Source organism: Protopterus annectens, chromosome 3.part0, assembly GCF_019279795.1.
Source record: "Protopterus annectens isolate FY-2018-M chromosome 3.part0, PAN1.0, whole genome shotgun sequence".
NCBI lineage: Eukaryota > Metazoa > Chordata > Ceratodontiformes > Protopteridae > Protopterus > Protopterus annectens.
Window position 1 is genome coordinate 1617918987 of NC_056731.1, and position 25284 is coordinate 1617944270.

General features: G+C 42.2%; 1 protein-coding gene across 1 annotated transcript in view; it reads right to left on the bottom strand.

Moving 5' to 3' along the window:
• The window catches only part of UBR5 (ubiquitin protein ligase E3 component n-recognin 5), a 3965620-nt gene that overhangs the window by 1607441 nt on the left and 2332895 nt on the right, over positions 1 to 25284 (bottom strand). The window contains exon 28 of the mRNA XM_044065648.1: positions 5218 to 5315. Coding sequence (XP_043921583.1) covers positions 5218 to 5315 — 98 coding nt within the window. The remainder of the gene's footprint in view (positions 1 to 5217; positions 5316 to 25284) is intronic.

Consider the following 25284-nt stretch of genomic DNA (forward strand, 5'->3'; position numbering starts at 1 on the left):
CTGGAAGGCTGTACTTGCAGGGAATCTTTAACAGTTTGCATAGATTTAGCTTTTTCCTCCATCTTTTTGAGGACTACTTCTGCTATGTTGCCAAAAAGGCGGTCTTGGTTTAAGGGAGCATCCAGTAATTTAGCTTTAACATGACCTGGCAAGTTTTGCTCCTTAAGCCAATCATACCTTCTAAGTACAGACCCAGTGACAGCAGCCCTGCAAGATGCTTCTAGAGTCAAAACCACATTGCAAAGTATGTTAACCAACTTGTTCTGCAGAATGCATTAAATCCTATAATTCTTTCTGCTCAGCACAGTCAGGAATCAACATCATTTTCTGTTTAAGTAGTCTCATAATATGTTGCTGGTACTTTAACATATGAAACTGGCAATTTAAAGCCTTAATTGCCAAAGTAGCAGAAGTATATACCTTCTTACCCCATCTGTCCAAGGCTCTAGAATCTCTATCAGAAGGGGTAGGGTTTTTGGCAGCAGTAGCCTTAATGCCCTTTGGCCCTTGGGAAATGTTTTTTGGATCCACAGTAGGATTTTTGAAGAGGAACTTGTAAGAGTCAGGTATTCTGTAATTCCGGTCAGGTTTTCTGGGAGCTGAAGGTAAAGTTTGGAGAATTCCAAGAAAGCGTCATCTACAATGTCCAGAAAAGGAGGGATAACTAAAGGCTTGTGTTGAGAGAGGAGTAAGAATTCCCCAATTCTCTTTTTGGAAATGGTCCCCAAGAGTGTGCAAGGTTTCACTAAAAGAAAAATCTTCTGGAGGGGAAGCAGAGGGAATGGAGTCCTCTGCATCAGAATCCTCATAGGTAGATAAAGGCAAATCCTGGTAATCAGAAGAAACAGAAATATCAGATTCCTGATCAGAAGAATCAGAAGGAAAATCAGTTCTAGGTCTCAGAGGGGGAATGCTGGCTTCCCCTAATTAAGGTAATAAGATCTTCAGCCATTCTAAGCATTTGTTTTTTTAGGCATATGGGCCTGAGCATGCAGTTTGGACATCGGTTTTCTAGGCGTGGGTCGAGTTTTGGGCCTGGATGAAGAAGATGGCGTCCGTTTAAAATGCAAGTCTGTAGGCCTGAATACACCCTCAGAAGCCAGTGCCTGCACAGTGGCTCCGGACCCATCCAAAGTAGAGATACCCACAGGTTCCATAGCTGAACATCTCGCGGCATACCAAACTCCGAATGGGTCTCAGTAGAGGCCTGTGAATCTGAGGTAGAGGGTATCAGGGGCTGTGAAAGTGCCTCAATGAGTAGCGGAAGACTGGCGACTAGCTTAACGGAAGCGTCGTTGGCAGTTTTGGACCTATGCGGTCTGTCTCTGCCTTTACCCTCATGATTTTTCGGAATGTCGGTAGTCAGATGGCTTACTGAAGCCATTTCTGGATAGTTATAAGGAGTACCAAAATAATTTGCTGAAACAGGGGTTGAACAAGGCACAAAACCGACAGCAAGGGACGTCATGGTCTGGGCCTAAGCAAGGAATGCAGTATGAATGAAAATCTTATTGAGGTATTTGCTTTCCACAGATAATGCAATTGTTAACTTTTACTGACATCGGTTAAGACCAAGAAAAAGTTTCCCCAACGGGGTACTTAGCTTTTTTGAAGACTTCAGTTCTAAAACACGAAAACGAAGATTTCAGGATTCGTCCGACTAGCACTTGCGAACTGCTACTGCTTTGGGCACCTCACGGCAAGAAAGACTGATGTAATGGCACTGGCTGTATGTTTTATACCCCTGACGACCTGATGTTATGGAAGAAGAGACAGCATCCGACGCAGGAATCCAAGACTCTGGTATTCAGGCTGGCTGAGGGGTACCTGTAGGCAGATAACCCAAATGTGATGACTGCAACAGTGAAACACGAACATCATCAAGGACAGTGAGTACTTACAATGTGTGACTGCAAGATATGCAACCCATTCTGCAGTCTCTGTCAAAGATGACTTTTCAAAACCTGTTTTACAAACTCAAGTACATTATCAAAACTGCATTCCTCACTGTAGTCTAGAAATACAGCCACTTTATTACTTTACAATTCTTCATTTTATATGTTGACTTGTTTATTTACTTAGCACTACCTCTTTCATGTGTCAGTTTCTCTCCTTATTCAACTTTATAAATCTAGGCTCTATCTGAAATAGGATCTCTTTTGGCTCAGTCCTCCACCCCAGTAAGATTTTTCTCTTTTGCACTGTGCAAACTGTTCAGTCTTACATTATAACTAAGGTCTGATGCCCATAATTTGAAAAAAGAACAGTTCATACACTATGAAAACGTTCTCCTCACAGGCTACCAAATATTTCTGTCATGCAATTACCTACATAATCTAGCCCATCCACTTCAGACTCATAGGAAGTTACTAGGCTATTGGCCCCGAGGCCCTTACAAGCCTAGCCAATAATTTAGCCCATGTTCCAACAAGTCAACACCCTATGCCACTGTCCAGCAGGGACACAGGTGGAATCCCAGGGGTGTATTTTCTGTTCCCCATCCAGTTGTCCAGGTTGTGCTTAAAAAGGTTTAACGAGGTACTCTGCTTTACATGGAGAGGAAGTCTATTCCACAAAAGGAGGAGACTCTGGGCCACAAATCTGTCCTGTCAACTCCGACTGATATCACAGACCAGGCTGAGGTCGCACGTGCGGGTTACTCAAGTGGACCTTGACTTGTGGATATGCAGCAGTCCCATCAGGGCGGCGTCTGAAATTGCTTTGTATGCCAGAGAGAGGTCACCTCTGAGGAGTCTGTAGGAGACTGAGTAGAGGGAAAGGGCTTTTAGCCTACCTGTGCAGGGTAGATGTTTGACGCTATGGATTCTCCAGGTGAGAAACCTCTGTGGTCTCTCCAGCTACTGCATGTGCTTTGTGAGGTACATGCCGAAAGGGGCACTGCACTCAGTAATGGGTCTTATAAGGGAAGAATACAAGGATGTTATGACCACCTTGTCTCTAGAAGAGATGCCCTTACTAATGAGATGGGCCATGTAGAAAGCTTTCAGTACAATGGAGGCAATATGGTGGTCAAAAGTCAGACTGCTATCAACCTGGGTGCCCAAGTCCCTCATGACTGACTGCGTGCTTAGTACCGTATTATCTATGTGATAATTTGTGGGGATGTCACTCTCCCCAAAAGGGATGATGATGATGCATTTGTTGGCATTTAGTCTGAGGCCATGTTTCTGGCACCAGTCATTTCTTTGGGTGACATCCTCTTGGAGGATTTCCACATCACTAGAGGAACTGATGACAGCTCCCAGCTTGCAGTCATTTGCAAACCTGGTCAGCCACTGCTCTCTAGATTTGGCCTGCACCTCAGAAAAGTACATCTCAAACAGAAGAGACCCCAGGACCGATCCCTGGGGTACTACGCTTGTTATGGGTCTACTACTTGAGGTGGCTTCCCCTATTATGACTACGTGGGTTCTATCAGTGGGCCAGTTTGCTAACCATCTGGTAACATATGGATTGACGCCTACCTGAGAGAGTTTATCTATTATACCTGACTGGGGAATAGTATCAAAGGCTTTGGACAGGTCAAGTTAGGCAGTGTGCACCATATTCCTCTTGTCTATGGCCTTGGTGAGTGTCTCAAAAAGTCAATCAGATTTAACAGGCATGACAAAACCAAACTGTGTGAGATCTAGTGTCTGGAGGTTGCCAATGTCCTTGTTAAAGGAGTCCATGATAATCCACTCCATGGCCTTGCAGAACAGGCTAGTTAGGTTGATGGGCCTATAATTTCCTGGATCTGTGGACCTTTGTGCAAAGGGATGACAGTAGCTGTCCTCCACTTGGCTGGGATGAAGCCTGTACTCAGGCTTTGGTTGAACAGGGTGCCTAATGGTGCTGCAAGTTCCTGCCTGAGTTCATGTAGGATGTGCCTGGGATGTTATCGGGTCCCATGGAGGCTGTATTTTTTTGCCTTTGAGAGGACAGTGATGTTTCTCCCTAGAGAGGGGGACAGGTACTGGGGATGTCCTGTTTTACTGATGGGGGGACAAACGAGTGAAGTTTTCACTGAACCTGTCCGCCAGCAGGTTGGCTATATCTACAGTGTTTGTGTAGGTGGTGTCCTTGCCTACCAGTTCTGAGCAGATCTGGGTGCTTCACTTGAGAATGCGGACATATGTGAAGAAGGCCTTATGCTGTCTTTAGTAGATGTGGCCAGTTTGGACTCTAGGTTTGCTTTGGAGGATTTAACTAGTGCTGTTATTTGCTCATTCAGACTAAGGAGAGATTGTTTCCAATTAGGCATCTGCTCCTTCTTGGTCCTGGACAGCAATTTTTACCTTGTATTATGGAGTTTATTTGTTGTAGATGTCCACCAGACAAGTTTACTCTTCCTTGAGGAAGATGATTTTGTCCTGTCTGGTATTCCTGATTCCATGCAACTGTATAAATGCTCACATAGTACTTTGGTGTAGGTTTGGACATATGTGCCAGTTCCTATGAATGGAGAAGGCATTGTGAAGCTGTTTATACCTTCCCTCAGGAGGTTGTAATCCACTTTGGAGAAGTTTTTGTGTTTGACCCTAGTTGGGGGGGGGGGTGACTTCAAAAGTGACTGCTTTGTGGTCGGATCTTACCAGGGATGATGACACTGTAGGGATGGTGCAGTGATTACTCATGTTGATTAATACCAAGTCCAAGACATTTTCACCTTTTGTGGGGGTGTCAACCTACTGGTCCCAAGGCATTTGTATTGACGAAGTCAAGGAATCTTTGAGCACTTATGTTTTGGCATGAATATTTCGTCCAATCTATGGTTGGACAGTTAAAGTCACCAAGGATCAGGGTAAAGGGTTGAATCTTGATAGATTCCAAGAAGTCCAGATAGGTGGAGTGGGCAACTTGAGTCAGAGATGGAGGCCTGTAGCTAGCTATGATTTGAACAGGGGTCTTGCCAATTGTTAACTGCACCTGGAATGTTTCCTGTGCATCTTACTGTTTGACCAGCCTAGAAGTGTGTATGTCTTTTATATGTATATTGCAACTCAGCTGGCTTGCAGTTGGTTTCCTAGGTCTCACTGACCCACTGCAATTTACGAGTTTAGTTTTACTGTATGATCCAAATAAGACAACAATGCTGCCTGTACTTCACTTAAATGTAATGACCTTCCTCACAATTACAGATACTGCCCATTACGTCAGAAAATTGACCACGTCTCTTGGATGCATTTCATGATGACAAAATTGCACCAGTGTTACCTTTGGCCAGCTTCTGTGCAGTTTCCAATATAGTAATAGCAGCAGGATATGCTCTTCCACTGACAGCAGACATAAAAGGTGTCATTCCTCTTGCATCTCTGAAAAACAAATTAGGAAAGCAGACAAAAAAATAAGAAAAATATTTTAACACACTGTTGTCTAGAATATTAGCATAAAAGACAGCACAGGCAAACAGTGAATATATGGTTAAAAAATAACAATGTTCTTACCCATCAGCAATTTATGAAAAAAAAACCACCACTGAATTTACAAATGGCTTCTTTTTGTCTTCTACTCCAATGCATGCAGTGTTTTTTTTCTTTTAAAGAACACTCTCATACCAGGGGTCACATACACTTTTAACAGCTGCACAACAAGATGTCTTGCTGGACTAAGACGGCATAAATAGACCCAGCTCCTGAACCTGTCAGTTCCATCCTCACCCACTGATCAGGTATGCTTTTCAGCACACCAACAAAAAAAACTGAAGAAATGACAACACTACTCATATAGTTCACACGCACACACACACACACACGTGTGTGTGTGTGTGTGTGTGTGTGTGTGTGTGTGTGTGTGTGTGTGTGTTTGTGTAAAATACAACCAATTCAATTGAACATGCTTTGTGACTGCAAAGCAATGGGGAAAAAAAAGATTCTTCTTTTCCCCATTGCTGTGCGATCTCAGAGTTGGTATATATATAATTAGCAGGAGGCGCGGGGAGTGCAGGAGGGCTTGCCCCCACAAAAAAAGATGTTTTATAACCAATTTTGGTTCATTTTTTTTCTTAATGTTTTTGCATTCGACCATTTCTTGGTCGATTTAAAGAAACAGACCCTATATATGTGTATTTACATGTATGGATCCACACACTCCCATCAAAGTACACTCATATCTAATTCATGTTAGTTGAATCAAAACGATCAAACATGCACATCGAAGACTACATCTGTAGACTAGTGACAGTGGCAAGAAAATAGAATATGTAATGTAATGTATTTTTCACCTTTTTCCAGTACTGGGTGATGTTAAGAGTTAGCACATTTACCTTAGTAGGGTTGTGGGGGACACAAAGAAGCCTGCCCCCCCCCCCAAAAAAAAAACAATGCAATACACAGCTTTTCCCTTTTTTGAGAACTTCAGTTTGATTACATGTATTTCAATGGGTGGCCAAATATATGCATACACGTATGCATACAAAGAGAGACGGACAGAAAAACAGACATGCACCATAAATCGGCAACTTACAAAGAACTCCAACAGCAGCCACTGGATGATGGCAGGATCTTCCATGCAAAAGAAAACGGAGGAAAGGTATCATTGTTGGGTCATAATGTGACCCAACAAAAGTACAGTTTTGTACCTACCATAAATGTAGACGTTCGAGTGCTAATACAGCTGCAGTAATCACATATGGGTTCTCTGCCGTCAGGCGGTCACTCGGTCGGCCAAATTCCAAAGTCTAGGTCCGGCGTCGGTTGTTGTCGCTTTCTTTCCTGACGTCAGAGAGGCAAGGGTATACAAGACACAGCCAATGCCATTTTCTTCAGTCTATCTTGCCCCAGATGTCAGGTGCCCCCAGAAGGAAGGCAATACATAAATTATATTTATATACATGAAATGCAATATAATCAAAAATCAGTAGATGCAAGCAAATATACCATAGAAGGATGCAGAGGGGTTAGGCCCTAGGCCTTTACCAAGAGGGGAAGGAGGGGGGGAACCCTGTACTGCAGCTGTATTAGCACTCGAACATCTACATTTATGGTAGGTACAAAACTGTACTATGTTCATCGTGCATACAGCTGCAGTAATCACATATGGGTAGAATCCCAAAGCTACGCACAGGGTGGTAGACACTAGGTGGAACTGGGATGAGCCAGAATGCCCTGCAACACAGCAGTGGCAAAGCCTGCTCTAGTTTTGGAATATAAAGGCAGGTGGTAGTGTTTTGTGAAGGTATGCACAGAAATCCAAGTGGCTGCCTCCAAAATATCTTTGGTAGGAACTCCTCTGAGGAAGGCTGTAGAGGTAGCTGTGGCCCTGGTGGAGTGGGATCTGATGCCTGTAGGGACAGATTTTCCATGATAGGAGTAACAAAACCATATGCAGTGGCCTATCCATTTTGAAATTGTCTGTTTGGTAACTGGCTTCCCTTGAGCTCCTACAGCATAGGACACAAAGAGTTGCTCTGATTTCCTGAAAGGCTTTGTTCTGTCCAAATAATAACGTAGCTGTCTATAGATGTCTAAGGAGTGTAGGAGCCTTTCCTCTTTGTTTTGAGGATTGGGGTAAAAGGTAGGTAAGTGTATGGCTTGATTTAAAGCTACCCTGGATACCACTTTAGGCATAAATGATGGGTTGGTTCAAGGAAACCCTATCCTGATGGAAGATGAGAAAGGGCTGCACAGCCATGAGGGCTTGTAGTTCCGATACTCTACGAGCTGAGGTAATGGCCAGAAGGAAAGCTGTTTTCCAGGACAAGTATTGCAAATCTGTTGAGGCAGCTGGTTCAAAGGGAGGCAATGTTAATTTTTCCAGAATGTAATTAAGATCCCAGGCTGGTATTGGTTGCTTCCTTGGAGGTCTTATATTCTTAGCCCCTCTGAGGAACTGTCTTAAGAGTGGGTGAGAGAATAAGGGTGGATCCGTGTTGAATTCTGCAGAAATGGCTGAGGCATGGATTTTTATGGAGGAAAATGAAAGTCCAGCGTTCAGCAGCTCAGCTAGATACTGTAATACCCGAGGCAAATTCAGTTTTTTAGGGTCCTGGCCTTTTTTCTCATTCCAAGAGCAAAACCGTTTCCATTTTGCGGAGTAAGCCTTTCCAGTAGATGGCCTTCTGGCCTCCAAAATGACATCCTGCACCTCTTTGGGGAGTAGAGTCTGTTGTGGTGTTAAGGAATTTTCCATGCAGCGAGATTGAGTGTTTTGCAATTAGTATCATCTTCGGTCTGTCTGCTCTTGCTTTCAAGAGCACCTTTGGCACAAGAGGCAGAGGTGGGAAAGCGTAAACTGTCCATGCTGTCCAACTGAATGAAAGGGCGTCCACTCTTCAGGCTTTTGGATGAAAGGCCCTTGAACAAAACTTTTCCAATTGATGACTCCTGTGGGAGGCGAAGAAATCTATGTCTGGCCTCCCCCACGCTTGGATTATCTTTGTAAACACTTGAGGATGCAACTTCCATTCGTGTGGATCCGTCATATTTCTGCTTAGATTGTCTGCCAGCGTGTTTTCCAAGCCTGGCAAGTACTGTGCTTGAAGTTCGATTTGCCATTCCAGGGCCAAGTTCCAAAGTGTCATGGCTAGTCTGCACAGGGGGTATGAATGTGTTCCTCCTTGTTTGTTTATGTACCACATTACTGTGGTGTTGTCTGTTCTTATCAATAATTGTCCTGGATGCAGGAGGTCCTTGAATGCTGTAATTGCATTTATCACTGCTAGCATTTCTTTTTGATTGATGTGAAGGTGCTTTTCCTTTTGGGACCATTTGCCCTGAATGCACCTGTCTGTCATGTGCGTCCCCCAGGCGTAGTCTGAGGCGTCTGTTGTGATGACTTGATTTGCTTGAGACTTGCAGAATGGAAGACCTGTGTTTGTTTGACATGCTTGGGCCCACCATAGAAATTCCTTTTGCAAACATGGAATTATTGGTATTATTGTTTCCAAACTGTGGCTGTGTTGAGACCATAGGTTTTTTAGGTACCAATGAAGTTTCCTCATATGCAACTTTGCACATGGGAGTAAAAGAATGCAAGATGCCATGAAGCCCAGAGCCTGCAGGATTTTCCTTGCAGTAAGCCTGGTACAATTTGCTAATGTTTTGAAGTACTGAGTTAGTTGCCCCTGTTTTTCTGGCGTAAGATAGGCCATCTGGGTGTTTGTGTCCAAGTTGGCACCCAGGAATGTTATTTTCTGAGATGGTGTTAGCCTGGATTTCTCTTTGTTGATTGTGTATCCCAGGGAATTCAGTAACCGTGTTGCATAAGCCAGATGTTCCAGAAGTATGTGCTTGCTGTCTGCTTGGATCAAGCAGTCATCCAAATAAGGGTAAATTTGTATTCCTTGAAGTCTGCAGTAGGCAATTACTGATGCCAGGCATTTCGTGAATACTCTGGATGCAGTAGATAAGCCAAAGGGCAATGTAGAGAATTGATAGTGTATTGAACCTGCAAGAAATCTGAGGTATCTTCTGCAGCTTTGTCTGATTGGGACATGCAGGTAAGCCTCCTTGAGGTCCAATGTTACCAGCCAAAACTCCTTGCCCAGCATGGGAAGAAGCTGCTGTAATGTGAGCATCTTGAATTTTGGTACGAGTAAGAATGTGTTCAGGATGGATAAATCCAAAATGGGTCTCCAGTCGGTTCCTTTCCTTGGTACCAGAAATAGCCTGGAATAAAAACCTTGACCTTGTTCGTGAGTAGGTACCTCTTGAATAGCTTTCATGTCTATGAGCTTTGAAATTTGTAGTTGTGCCTCTGCCCTTTGATTGTGTGGCAGGTTTGGCATGCCTCTCATTTTTGGGAGAGTGTGAAAATGAAATCTGTAGCCTCTGTTTACAACGTCCAGGATCCATTTGTCTGTTGTGACAATATGCCAATTTCTTGTAAATAATGCCAGTTTTCCTCCCAAGGGTGCTGCCAGCTGATATTTGCTTGTCATGGAAAGGAGGAAGTCATTGGGTTTGTTTCCTGTATTGTTGTGCACTGTCCTCACCACCTCTTGGTGCCGGAGATTGCCATTGCCTGCCTCTGTATGTTCCTTGTGATTGCCCTCTGCCCCTTGTGCGCCTGTATCTACCTCTTTGGGGCTTGTCCGTGGCTGGAAAGGACCAGTTTTTAGAAGGCCAATTTCTGCTAAAATGTGGTGGTTGAACCTGTAGAAAAGCTTTGACTGTTTGCATAGATTTGGCTTTTTCTTCCATTTTCCGTAGTATCTCCTCAGCTTAGTACCAAATAGTACATCCTTTTGTAAAGGAGCATCTAATAGTTTAGCTTTCACATGATCAGGCAAGATTTGTTCCCCAATCATGCATGTCTACGAATGACTGATCCTGTAACAGAAGCTCTACTTGAGGCCTCTAGGGCATCATAGCCACATTGTAAAGTGTGTTTACCCACTTGCTCTGCACTATGCATCATATCCTGCAACTCCTTCAAATCTGATTGTTCAGGTTGAGACATTTTATTTCTTAATTGTGATAACAGAAACTGCTGATATTTAAGCATATGAAACTGACAATTTAAGGCCCTCATGGCTAGGGTGGGCAGAGGTATATACCTTTTTTCCCCACCTTTCTAAGGATCTTGACTCTCTTTCTGAAGGTAGTGGATTCTTAGCAGTAGAGGCCTTCATTCCCTTGGGGCCTTGAAAAATGGTTTCAGGGTCAGCAGTATGGCTTTTGTAAAGAAAATGGTGAGAGTTATGAACCCTGTAGTACCTATCAGGCTTGACTGGGGCAGGAGGCAGTGAATCCAGATTAAGGCAAGCCTCCGAGTAAACATCATCAAGTACGTCCAAGACAGGAGGTATCGCCAGAGGTCTGTGTTGAGGTAACAAAAGAAATTCCCTAAGTCTTTTCTTGGAATCAGAAAAGTCTTGGCCTTCCCAATGGAAGTGTTCCCTCAAGGTATGCAAGGTTTCACCAAAAGAAGAATCCTCAGGAGGAGATACTGAAGGAATGGACTGCTCTGCGTCCGAGTCTTCAAATGGGGAGTAAGTGTGTTCCCTCTACATCAGAATGTTCTGAAAAAATGGAGCCCTGATCAGAAGAGGGAGAATCCTCCTCCACTCTGGGTCTCTTGTCTGGAGATGGTTGGGAACCCCTGATAAGAGTAATTAAATCTTCAGCCATTTTAAGCATCTGCTTTTTAGGCATGGGGCCTGGGGATGGGCCCTGTGCAACAGGCCTCTTGGGATGCCTGGCTGATTTGGACTTAGTAGGAAAAGGAAGATGAAGGTCTAAAGACACCATGGGTGGAAGTGGACCTGTCCACATTAGGAGGCTCAACGCTCACAGTGGCTTCAGTAGTTGTAGTCTGGGTCTGGGCCGAGGAACCTGCGGTCTCGGTTACAGAAGACACCGCCAAAGACGTGTCGTCGGTAGTCAGGGACAGTATAGGCGTCTCGCTGAGAACCGGACCACGTGTAGCCGGTTTTGGCGTGGTGTCGGTGGGGACCGAGGACCTCGCGTGTCGGTCCTTGTCCTTGCATTTTTTGGTCAAAACGGTAGTCGGAGTCTCCGACGACATTTTATAATCAAAAGCTGTACCAAAAAAGTGTTGGGCGAACTCTGCCCGACGCTTAATAGTGCGTTTATTGAAAGTCGCGCAAATGCGACAGCCCGAGACGTCGTGGTCTGGGCCTAAACAAGGTATGCAAAGGGAATGGAAATCCTTATGCGGTATTTGCTTTCCACAAGAAATACATTTGTTAACTTTTTCTGACATCGGTCTGAGGCAAGAAAAGTTTCCCCAACGGGGTACTTAGCTTTAATGAAGACTTCAGTTTCCAATTTTTCGTAAATTCAGGAGCTGGCCGACCGGCACTTGCGAACTGCTTCTACTTCGGGCACCACACGACAAAAAAGACTGAAGAAAATGGCGTCAGCTGTGTCTTATACATCCCTGCCTCTCTGACATCAGGAAAGAAAGCGACAACAACCGACGCCGGACCTAGACTTTGGAATTCGGCCGACCGAGGCACCACCTGACGGCAGAGAACCCATATGTGATTACTGCAGTTGTATGCACGATGAACATCAGGATCAGTCTTGTATAGCAGCTAACATAAGAATGTATTTGTTGTCTCTAATATTAATGATTCTAGCTGGAGGGCCTACGAATGGATAGAATTCCTGTCAGTAAAACTGCAAAATCTGAAAGAAATGGAAAACACCCTACAAGGAAACCTCATAAAGATGAGTCCTGAAATCCTAAAATGTCAAAGAGGATCGACTCCTGGAGTAGCGGTCCAGATAATAATGCTTGCTGAAAGCATGCATTCAGGACCAAGTTTTTTATGCAAAGATGTCTAGGACACAAGCATTCCTAAATTGCACAATGGAAGTAGCTATGCTTTGTGGAGTAACCTTTGATCACAGCATTTTCCACTGGATAATTAGCCTGACAGAAAAAAAAAAGAGACAGCAATCTACTTTAGTGTGGTTTCCTTGACAAATGACAGTCCTTCTCTCTCTGGAGTGCAGGAGATGAAACAATGTTATGTACTTGCATTAAAACATAAATACATGACTCATGTCTATTTTCTTCAAACAAAAAAGACTTTGACCTTGGACTGATTCAGCTTGACATGTGAACTTTACCACAATTTAGCTCATCCTCAATTACCCATCAGGTACCACGGTGCTCACTCATTCTCCAGATTTCAAATAAGATGCTCAGAGGGGAAGCACAACAAAAACACTTGCACATAGAATTCGCCACCAACAAACTGTCTCTACTAGACCTCATTGCCTAAGGCTGGGGTAAGGACGATTGGTATGCTGAAGATGGGAATGGATCACAAAAATAGCATAACTTTGCATAGAACTTACCATAATTGTAGACATTCAGTAATGATCACTGCTGCAATAGTCATAACCTGTAGGATTTCTGTTGCAGAAGGATCAATGCCAAGCCTGACTTCAAGATCTTTGCAATCCCCCCCCCCCCCCCCCCCAAGTCAAGAAGACAACTGCTTTCCTTGGACATCAGCACAGCCCCAACATAAAAATGTCATCTGCTTGCACCACCTTCCGTACTTCTGAGCCAAAGAAGTTGAAGACAGGAGCTTCCTAGTAGACTCCTTTGTCCACTCCTGCCACTGAGGAAGTCCTAATATAACCCAGTTTCTGGGATCCTATACAGAAAGGCGAATGATTCTGAGAATCATGTTGCCCCCCCACCCCATGAAGAGAGCCATGAGAAGAGCAGTGGTGTTATAAAACTGAAGCACACATCGAGGTCATGAAGAGAAGGTGACTTTTCTCCACTCTAATCCTAGGGTGTCCAAACCAGAAATTTGGGAAGGCAAGTGATTGTTATTACTGCAGCAGTTAGCCTGCTTGAACAGCTACTGCTGTGGTTAAGTCCTTTATGTAACTGCACTATGTTCACTGTCTGGATTACTGTTAACAGTAGACAAAAACCCATGGGTAGATTCCAGGAGCTACTGACTGTTCAGTGGTAGTTTCCTGTACCTGGCTTCAGGAAGTTCTGCAGAAAAGCAAAGTGAATCAAGCTCTGCTTCTGGAGATGCAGCTAACTGCCACCATCTGGAAAATTTGTGTACAGGGGTCCAAGTGGCTCTCACCAGGATTGCCTGTGTATTCATCCCTCTTAGAAAGATACAGCAGCAGCCAAAGCCCTTGCATGTGGCCCTACATGCAATTTTTAATACCTTTATTAAATTATTACTTAAGACAAAGGCACACATACATTACCAAAAACAAACCATATTAACATTTTTCATTTTCATATATGCCCACACATGCATTTTTAATACCTTTACTAAATTATCACTTAAAACAAAGGCATGCCTACATTAATAAAAACAAACCATATTAAAATTAATTTTCAAAAATATACAAAAAAGTGCTTTTTTTCTTAACAATTCTCATTCACTCTATTTACATAAATTGTTCAATTCCTGACTTCCTTAAACCTCCTCTTCTGCAATTATTGTTCCCACAAATTCCATTTATTTATATGTAATCCCTTTTCTAAAGATCCCATCTCCAGTTTTTTCTCCTTTACAATACTCAGCACTTCAATTACAGTTGGTTTTAATTTTCATTTCCATTTTCTAGTAATTGCTTTTTTGGGTACCCAACAGTATTAAACATAGTATGGACTTACTGTGGACTAAGCAATTCAGACCTTATACCCAACTGAAAAGAATAATTAGCTAATACCAACATTTCAGTCAAAGTACTTGAAAGGGAAATTTTAAAATTTGTCAACTCATTCTATTCTCACCAAAAAAAAAAAAAGTTCCAAATTACCTCTCTTTTTCCCATAACACCTCCGGCATTTTCTACATAACTAAGGAAAAATCCTCTAAAGACTCTTTAGGGTGTAAAAACACTTCCATGCAAAAATCCAAAACGTTTTGGAGTTTCTTGAATACCTGGCTTCCTTGCAGATTTCTTACCATTGCTCCTTGATTTATAAACCTCTGCTTGCTTGTGTTTTGTTTATGAGCCTTAACTGCATGATAGTTCCAAAATTCTCTTTCAAATGCGGTAACCAGAGAGTACCTTGTTCTAGTTAATTAACTCTTGCCATCTTCCCCTCCCAAATAAATTCCTCCAACTCTATCATTCACAACTTCTCATCTGGTTGATAAAAATATCTGATGTGCATGCAAGACTAAATAAATTAAAATATTTTCACTGCTTGTTAACTCACTAGTGATCTATATACATTTTCTTGAGTTATATATTATCTTTTGTTTAGTCTCTTTTCACATACCCTTAGTTTCCAAAATGGAACCCTTTTTAATCTATACACCTAAATACTTAATTGTACTGTGTAAGTATGAATAGTCCTGAAACAGTTCAGGTATGGGTACATAGTTTACTCTACAGCTTTTGTTTTATCTTTATTTATTTTACATTTCGTAAAAGACTGAAGCTGTCAAAATGCTTCAGAACACTAAAATTTCAATTTCTAGATTTATCAAGTACAAAACACTATCTGCAAATAAAGCTGACTTTCCCTGAGCACAATACAAGTTGTATCCTTGAGTTTATTTTACTTACTTGTTAAAGGTTCTAAACATAAAGCAATTAGCACACAGCACAGGAAAGAGGACATTTCTGTCTGGTTTCACTGTTGAAACAGCTTGTAAGAGTGAAACCCTCCCTTACCTTAACTCTTCCCTTGACCCTATTAAGGAACGCAAATGCTAAAATTTGTTCTACTCAAAATCCTACTCGACTCCAACAAATGCGTTCTTTACATCAAGTCCCACCAACAGCAGCAGTGCTATTTTATACTCTGCTTTCCTCTGGATCAATACTGTTGTATTAATGTTGTCAAACATTTCATTCCCATTTACAAAACCATAGCGATCTCTATGTTGCCATTTTTTTAGTTAGAATACACAAAATGTATTATTTGGTTTAAAACTGAAACAGCTCTCTATGAAGCTGAACCTGAAAGGTCTTTAACTTCATAGGGTAATACAGCCAACCACAGCCTTCTTCCAAGATGCTAGTACTCCCCCCTTCTTCAAAACACTGTAAAAGAAAACCTTCCAGATATTTATTAATTTTTTTCCCACCTAACTTCCAAATTTCCACATGAATACCGTCTGTTTGCACTGAGTGTGATGAGGATGGACAGGATTAAGAATAAGTATATTAGAGGGTCAGCCCCGGTTGGAAGGTTTGGAGACAAAGCCAGAGAGGCAAGACTACGCTGGTTTGGACATGTGCTGAGGAGGGATGCAGAGTATATTGCAAAAAAGATGCTAAGGATGAAGCTGCCAGGTAACAGGAAAAGAGGGGGGCCTAAGATAAGGTTTATGGATGTGGTGAGAGAGGACATGCAAGTGGTTGGTGTGACAGAGCAAGATGCAGAAGACAGGAAGAAATGGAAACAGTTAATGTGCTGTGGCGACCCCTAACGGGAGCAGCCGAAAGAAGACTGTCTGTTCTTGGAGACTTCTCTGTTGACTAATTACACATCACTTTTTATCTAATCTCTTCATGTCTTCACTATTAAATATAAAACCTTAATGCCCTCATTGGCGTAATCAAGTCTTCCATACATATTTCCATGTGTGCCTTATTTTGGCTTCCCCAGAAATCTGTTTTATAACATTTTTCATAAAAATGTTGAAATATCTGCAAAGTTTAACACCAACAGAGCTGAACTGTGAAGACAAATCAAAACTGCACACCAAACACTTCACAGAGTGATACAGTCCAAATTACCACATGGCCAAAAAAGTATATAACTGTCTAATGAAGATTAAGCGGTTTCGTTCCCCTAAAAATAGGGACTTCTTTAGAACAAAAGTTACAAGTGACGTCCCACAGGGCTCAGTTCTGGGACCTCTCTTGTTCGGTATATACTTCTCTGAGGTTCAGGCTAACACGGGGGGATTATGGCTGACAAAGTTCGCAGATGACTGCAAACTGGGGGCCATAATCAAATCTCCAGCTGACACAAGCATCCTCCAAAAGGGTCTCACAGAGACGGATGCTTGGTGCCAGTGCCACAGCCTCAAGCTAAATGCTAAAAAGTGCATAGTCATCCCCTTTGGGAAAAACAAGGTGCCCACAAATTACCACATAGGTGGTAATCCATTAAGTACGGAAGTAGTAATTAGAGATTTGGGGACCAACGCAGAGATAGTAATCTCTCCTTTGATAATCACGTTGTCAAAGTGGTTAGAAAGACCTTCTATACAGCCCACCTTATCACGAAAGGGTTCGCATCTAGATCAAGAGAGGTCATTGTGCCCCTCTACTCGTCACTCATCAGGCCCATAATTGAATACAATGCCTCTTTTGGGATGTACCTTACCAGACACCTGCAGCAACTGGAGAGACCCCAAAAGTACCTCACCAAGAGGATCATGGGCTACAAACAGATGTCCTATGCAGCTTGACTAAAGAAACTCCAGCTCTACTCAGTTGCTTACCGCCTACTCAGAGGCGATCTACGCCTGACGTACAAAGCCATGTCAAACCCAAAATTAATGGACATGCTCCACCTCAAAAAATCCAAGTCCCTTAGAGCTACACGCTCCAGGGACCTAAACCTCAGCACAAAAATAAATAGGACATGCTGGAGGGACAGATTCATTTTCCAGAGGCTCCCCTCACTCTAGAATAGAATCCCAATTCATGTTAGACATAGCCCCTCGCTGACCCTCTTCAAGCGAAATTTGGATGCGTGGATGGTAAATCGCAAATTCACCCCTGGGATCTCTCCTGTGTCCCTGCTAGACAGAGGCACAGTAAACTAATCTTAAAAGGGCATCTTCTGTGACCTACTTTCAAGAGGCACAGTAGGCTAATCTAATAGGGAGGCGGAAGCCAAATACACTCTGGCTAGGCTTATAAATGCCCTAGGGCAGACATCCTAGTATCTAAACCTATGAACCTAAAAGTACTTCTACAACTGCTGCTTTTTATACAAAATTAACTAGTCACATGGCCACGAACATTTACTTCGCCCACTACTAACTTTAACCAGTTCACTCAAAATAACCTTAAAAATATATGTAAAAAATATACATAACCTAATCAATTTAACATAACAATAAAAAAATCATGGGATGGCACTAGGCTGTCGGCCCTAGGGCCTATACAAGCCTAGCCAAAGCAATTCCCTGGCTATTTCTTCCCACATTATTTACTTCCCTGGAACTCTGTCTAGCAGGGTGACTGACGTGATTCCCGGGGTGAATTTCCTTTCTCCCATCCAATCGTCACGGTTCCTTTTGAAGAGGGCCAAAGAGGCGTTCTGCTTGACATGTATGGGCAGTCTATTCCAGAGTCTGGAGAGTCTCTGGGTCAGGAACCTATCCCTTCAGCATGTTTTGTTTAATGTGATGACAAGGTTTAGATCCCTGGAGCGTGTGGCTCTGAGGGATTGGGATTTCTTTAAGTGTAGCATGTTCAACAGCTCTAGGTTTGACATGGCCTTGTATGTTAAGCAGAGATCGCCTTTGAGTAGATGATATGCGACAGAGTATAGCTGGAGTTTTTTAAGATGGTCAGTGTAGGGCATCTGCTTTAGGTCTGTGATTCTTTTAGTGAGGTATTTCTGCGGCCTTTCCAGTTGTTGCAGATGTCTTGAGAGGTACATACCAAATGGGGCTTTGTATTCTATAATGGGTCTAATGAGTACAGTGGGACAATGACCTCCTTTTTTCTGGATGAAAAGCCCTTAGTGCTGAGGTGTGCCACACAGAAGGATTTCCTGCCTGTTGTGGTGATGTGGTTATCGAAGGTGAGACCACTGTCCACCTGTATCCTTAAGTCTCTTATTACACTTTTGGTGTTTAGTGTACTGCCACCTATGTGGTAATCCACGGGTACATGTTTTTTTCCCAGAGGTGATAACTATACATTTCTTGGCATTGAGCTTGAGCACATGGCTCTTGCACCAAGCATCTGTTTCTGTAAGGCCCTTTTGTAGAGTATCCACATCATTTGGGGATTCAATAATGGCTCCCAGTTTGCAGTCATCTACGAACTTTGCTAGCCAGAGTCCCTTAGTGTTGGCCTGTACTTCAGAGAAGTAGATGCCAAATGAGAGTGGTTCCAGGACTGAACCCTGAGGTACTCCACCTGTCACTTGTCTGGAGCTGGATTTGGAGTTGGCTACTTTTACAGTGTGGGTTCTGTCAGTAAGCCAGTTAGCAATCCATCGAGTGACGTAGGGATTAATGCCCAGCTTAGTAAGTCTCTCTATGATTCCAGGGTGGGGGATGGTGTCAAAGGCCTTGGCGAGGTCCAGATAGGCTGTGTGGACTGTCTTACCCTCATCCACAGCTCTGGAGACTGATTCGAAGAAGTCAATCAGGTTCAGGAGACAAGTTCGGCCCTTCATGAACCCAAACTGGGTGGGGTCCAGTGTTTGAAGGTTGCCAATGCCTTTGTTTACAAGTTCCATGATAATACGTTCCATGGCCTTGCAGATCAGGATAGCAGTTCCTGGGATCTAAGGTGAATCACCCCTTGTGGAGTGGGATAAATGTAGTTGTGCGCCACTCAGTGGGCATGAAGCCTGAGGTAAGTCCATGATTAAACATGACACTTCGTTGAGGTGCCAGTTCATTTTGTAGTTCATGTAGTACACAGCCTGGGATGTCATCTGGTCCCACGGATGCTGTATTCTTAGCTTTGCAGAGTGTGTTTTTTACCTGTGTGGCCATTACTACTGGAATTTGGCAATCTTCCAGTATTGAGATGGGCCGTTTAGGGGGTTGAAGTTGGCATTGAATTGATCTGCCAGGATATTGGCAATATCCTTGGGATCAGTATATTTAATGCCATTCTGTTGTAGCTCAGAGCAGATCTGAGCATTGCCATTTATTGCCTTGTGGTTGCCTTTGGAATCTTTGGCAATTTTATTTTCGTAGTTAGCACTGGAGGATTTTATGAGGGATCTCAGCATCTTACTGAGGCTGGTAAGGGAGTTTTTTTGCATCCTGGGATTTTCCTCTTTTCTGCAACAGTTTCTTCCTTTTGTTGTAAAGTTTGTTTATGGCAGGGGACCACCAGATTGGCTTCCTTTTTTTGGAGGACAGCATCTTGGTTCTATTTGAGATGGCACGATTCATGCATGAGTGGATGTGCACATACAGTGCCTTAGTGTAGGACACAGCAGTCAAACTTTCAGTTCCCATCTGCATGGGTGTCATGAAGTTTGTAACTTCTGACTTGAGTAGCATGAAGTTGGCTTTGGAGAAGTTTTTTATGGAGGTTTCCTTACTGGGGGGTGGGATGTGGATGTTAAGGATGATTAGCTTAGACCTGCCAAACGAGGGGGTGACCATAGGGGTGGAGCATCGATTTCCCATGTTGGTAATGACCAGGTCTAGGATACTGAAGCCCCCGGTAGGACTATGGATTAGTTGATCCAGGGCATTGGAATTTATGAATTCCAAGAACCGTTGGGCAAAGGTGTTGGTACACAAGTAGTTTTTCCAGTTAATGGCAGGGTAGTTGAAATCACCCAGTATTAGGGTGCTGGGTTGTATCTTAATATTTTCCAGTATGTTTAGAAAGGTGTATTGAGAATCTTGGGGCATGGTGAGGGATCTGTAGCAAGTTACAATTTGGATTGCAGTCTTACCTAGTATTAGTTGCACCTGGAGAATTTCAGACGCATTGTGTTGGGCAACTAGCCTAGTGGTATGAACATCTTTGGTGAATATGGACACTCCTCCACCTTAAGTGTTTCAGTCCTCGTTTGGTGGCCGAAAAGTGTGGTAAGAGTTGTAGCCTGGTATTGCAGGGGTGCTCTCTGCAGCCTTGAACTAGGTCTCAGTTACTGCACAGATAGCAATGTTCTCCATTTTAAGGAGTGCATCGAGAGAGTGCATTTTGAGGTTTAGACTTCTAGCCTCGAGTAGCATTACTTTCAGAATTTGCATGCTTGTACCTGTTACGGTGGTGGTGCTGTCCTTTGAACTTTGCCTAAAAAAGGCACTATAGGGGTGGCAAGAGCCTTAGCCAGTAACCTGAATCCCAGGGGCGACAGGTGCAGACCATCTCTAGCAAAGCATCGTGGTCTGTCAATCATGTCATCCCAGGCAGACAGATACTGGATCTCCTTTGAATGATACCAGAAGCTTAGCCAATTGTTGAAGTCAATCATTTTGCCCTTATATTGTGGTATCATTTTGGGTGAAGGCATGATGCTACTCAGGGTTAGGGTCATACCTGCCTGGGCCACATGATCAGAGAGCTCTTCCATGTCCCTTTTCATGTAGTCCAGGGAGGTACATCTCAAATCATTCACTCCAACATGGACAATGACAGAGTCATATTTGTACTTGTTGTGGAGTGACTTGACTGCATGCGTTATGTGGCAGATCCTGGCATCCGACAGGCAGCTGGCTATAATTTTCTCCTTGTTCAGCCTGGTAAGTGGGACATCAGTGTGCCTGACTGTAGTCACCTACGACTAAAGTGTTAGGTACGTTGTCTTGCCTAAGGGGCTGTTGCTGGGTGGCACACTGGTGTTGTGAGCTATGTGACACTTTGGTTGTGATTGGTGTTTGTTTGCATTTCAGCTTCGGAGGTCCTTGCTGCTTGGGCAGGTTACAGTTAAGGGCCTCCACGTATGTGGATTTAATGTCGCTATGTGTGGGTGTTGGTGGTGTGGGCTTAGAAGGGCTATGTGTTGCTTGAGGTGTAGTGCGGGTGTTAACCTTCTCCTCTTGACTGTCTAGCACAATCTTGGGTGGCAATGGATTTGCTTCCAGTTTGGCTATGTAAGTGCAGCTCTCACAGGTTGTATTGTTGGGTGGTAGGAGGAGAGGGTTGTCTGCGTACATGAGGCAATTGCTGCATTGCCCCAGTATTCCCAGATTCACCAGGTGGACAGGAGAAATCACCGGAAGCTGACCCTTGGACATGTCTGGTTTGGTGCTTTTTTGGTAAAGCACAGGAGCTGTTTTCCCTTGCTTTAGCAAGGTACTTTGCAACTATAAGCTGTTTAGTGCCTACAATTAATTTTTCCTTATCAACAAGGAGAGCTGAGTGCTTATATCAGTTTAAGGCTTCCTAGCACTTTCCAGCAGGTATTACAGCAAGTGCTAGCCACAGGGATGTTTAAAGGTAAGATGAAAAAAAATGGTTTATCCTAAACAGTGCAGTGTGCACTACTAGATAAGTTAGATGTGAAAGTAGGTAACTTAAGTTTTACCTGTCTAAAAAGTTATTTTTAAAACAGCAAGATAGATTGAAAGGGGGTGGTCACTTTTGTATTCTGGTACTATGGAATACAGTAAGATGGCCAATAAATTTAAATAGTTGAAGGGGAGTGATTTCACAAAATTATAAATGTGTGTTTACTCACACAAGCCAGTGAAAACAGAGAGGAAATTAGATATATGGTCAAAATAACATAAGAGGCAGGCAACTAGAAAGGCAGTGGTATTTAAGAACACGACAGTAAGCAGATGAGAAAAAAAAAATTCTGCCTGACTCTCAAGAGAGAGAGCTGTGGTCTCTTTTGAAGTTTTAATATGCAGTTAAAAGCATAATACAAGTAAAACAAAAGGTAAAGAAAACAAATCACAGTATTCAAAATATAAAAAGGCAATAAAGTAATATAAAAAAACAAATAAAAAGCAAACTACTTGCATATAAAATTTGTGAAATGAAAAAATAGTAAATTAATTTAATAAACATATACACACACACATATATATATATATATATATATATATATATATATATATACGCACTTGTCATAAAAAGTTAATTATATTAAACTGTTAATAAACACAAAGTAACTTCATATATCTTGTGCCTTTTTCTTTAAAGCAGGCATAAGGTTTTCTGATTCATTTAAACCTGGCAAGGAAGTCGCATTAAGTCTAAATTGCCAAATTAAGTCACTTAATGCTAAATCATTCTCCCAAACCCACCCCCCCCCCCTCAAACTTTTCTTTACCTCTTCAAGGACACAAAAGTTGAAATTTCTAAAAGGTGAACATTTAATAACGTGTTTAAAAAGGACATTATTCAAACTGTGATGCTGAATGGCATAGCTATGCTCATATACCCTTTTATGGAGGTGTCTCTTTGTTTTCCCTACATAACAGCATGTACAATTTGAGCAGACAGCCAAGTACACTAACTCTGTGCTACCACAGTTCCCTGTATCCAATTTAATACTCTGTGGCGCTTGACCTATAACAATCTTTTCTCCCTCCACCATGTAACTACAATACTTGCATGCCCCACATTTGTAGGTGCCTTTCCTTTTGAGTGTTGATTCTGATAAAAGGTGTTCTAAAAAATTTTTTAAATTTGGTTCTGTCCTATATAAGAAATTAGGTCCTTCCCCCAAAATATTCCATAGATCAGTGTTACTTTTAAACATTACCCAATTCTTAGACATGATGTTCCTAACCTCCCTATTAAAATCACCATAATAAATGACCATGGAATTAACAAGGGTTGAGTCAATGTCATTATTACTTTGATGAAAACCCGATACCCCTATGCCTAATAATGGTGTATATTTAATTCCCCACCCTTCTAACACTTGAACACTACTTTCAGTTAACAAGTGTGTGTGTATGGGGGGTACACCCTCTTATCTGAAAACATTCTGTAAAGCAAACCTATTTCCAGTCTGAAATATTCCAAGTCCGAGCACATTCTTGCTGCTCTAATAATCTGGCCGTTAACTAAATTTCTTTTCATATAGTAAGGATGACAACTCTGAAGTCTAAATGAGCATTAGAAAAGGTAGGTTTCCTACATAATCTGGTCCCAAAACTTCGCTACTGATAACTTTTAAACATCACATCTAAATAATCAATCTCATTAAGGGAACTATTGTGAGTAAATTTAAAATATGGACAAATTGTGTTAATATATTCTACAAAAGCCTCGATCTCACTATCCTTATTTTTCCACAAAATAAATATATCATCCACATATCTCAAATAGACTGTACACTATACTTAGATTTAATTACAAACTTGGTTTCCCATGCTAACATACACAAACTAGTGTATATGGGAGCAGAACTAGCTCCCATTGTTGCGCCTTTTACCTGTTTAAAATGTTCAACTTAAAAAAAAAATGTTTCTCAATATACATTCCATTAGTTCCATTATGAAATTTAACATATTGTTAGGCAAATTTCCTAGCTTTCTTATAGCTTCATAAAACAATTCCAAGCCTATTCGGTGAGGTATAGAAGTGAAGAGGTCAACTACATCAATTGTGGAAAAAATAACTTCCTCTGAAAAATATTCCTGCTTAATTTTACCGAAACAATCTCATGAGTCTATCAGTATGCATTCTACCAGTCTCAGTAGGTCCTTTAACATCCTATCTACAACAATAGCCAGTGTTAGTAGCAGCCTAAAATAATTCCACCTATCATTCTAAGAGGGGGATTTTCTAAGTTCTTATGAACTTTAGGTATTCCAAAAGCACTGGGTATTGATGAATGATTAATAATCAAAAAATTAAACAGCATTTCATTAATAACCCCCTGAAACAACTCTTCAAGGAGTAACTGGATCTTCCCATGTGCTATGTTTATCTCATTTACAGATACTGTAGTGTAAGTGTCAGTATCATGTAACATATCACTCATTGTGTTGATGTAAACCATTTGATTCATTAACACCATGCCACCCTCCCTTGTCCGGTTTAATAACCCGAATGTCTCTATTTTGTCTAATTGCTTTTAAATGGGTCCTTCCACTCTACTTGAACTATAATATTACCCTAAACAATCTACTGTCTAAATCTCAGCACGGTTTCAGACCCCACCATAGTACGACCACCGCCCTCCTTTCTTTTACTGACTCAGTCAATAAAAACCGTAATAACAAAAAAATATCTTCAGCCCTCTTTCTTGACTTGTCAAAAGCCTTTGACATGGTCAATCACCAACTACTGCTCCACACTCTTGAAACCTTACACCTTGATTATCCAGCCCTTAGCTGGTTCAAAGCTTATCTCTCTGGAAGACAACAGGCAGTTCGATGGCAAAATAAGCTCTCTCAACTGCTACCGAATACCATCGGAGTTCCCCAGGGCTCCATACTTGGTCCTCTTCTCTTTTCCGTATTCATAAATGATCTTCACTCAGTCATCCCTAAGGCCACCTGCATCCAATATGCAGATGACTCCACTCTGATCTGCTCTGACGTCTCTCTCCCCGACCTACAAGTAATAACCAAAACTGCTTTGCTACAGTAGAAAAGTGGCTCTCGGAGCGGAAACTCATTCTAAATCCAAAAAAAAACCAAGTTACTAGTATTTTTCCCACCTCAGTTACTCCACCAGTTCAACTTTCACCACAATCTAACAATAGTCCCTTTTCGTTCAATCTATTAATGGTACCATTATTGAGCCTGGTACCAACACTAAACTATTAGGGGTCACTATTGATAGTAGGCTTAGATTTGATATGCATATTAGTCAAACCATAAAGACTGTAAATAAGAAACTTGGATCCTTGTATAGAATTAAAAACTTTCTAACCCCTACTGCCAAACTAACTATCTCTCGTACGCATTTACTCTCCACTTTATTGTATGCCTCCTCCTGTGCTTTCATTCCTCAACAAAAGTGAGATTAACAAAGTCTCTGCTGCCTATAATCACACTGCCAGATTTGTAGCAGGAACTCCTTATAGAACTCATCACTGCCTTAACCGAAGGAAACTTGATTGGCTAGAACTACCCAATCTTCTCAAACTAAACCAACTCACTGAAGCGTTTAAAATCATTAAGCAACCGGATAAAACCCCCTCCCTGAATAATCTTCTGATTCCATACTCCAATCTTAGCTGTCTTCGCTCCTCAAATAGATTCCTGGTCCAAACCATCAAATC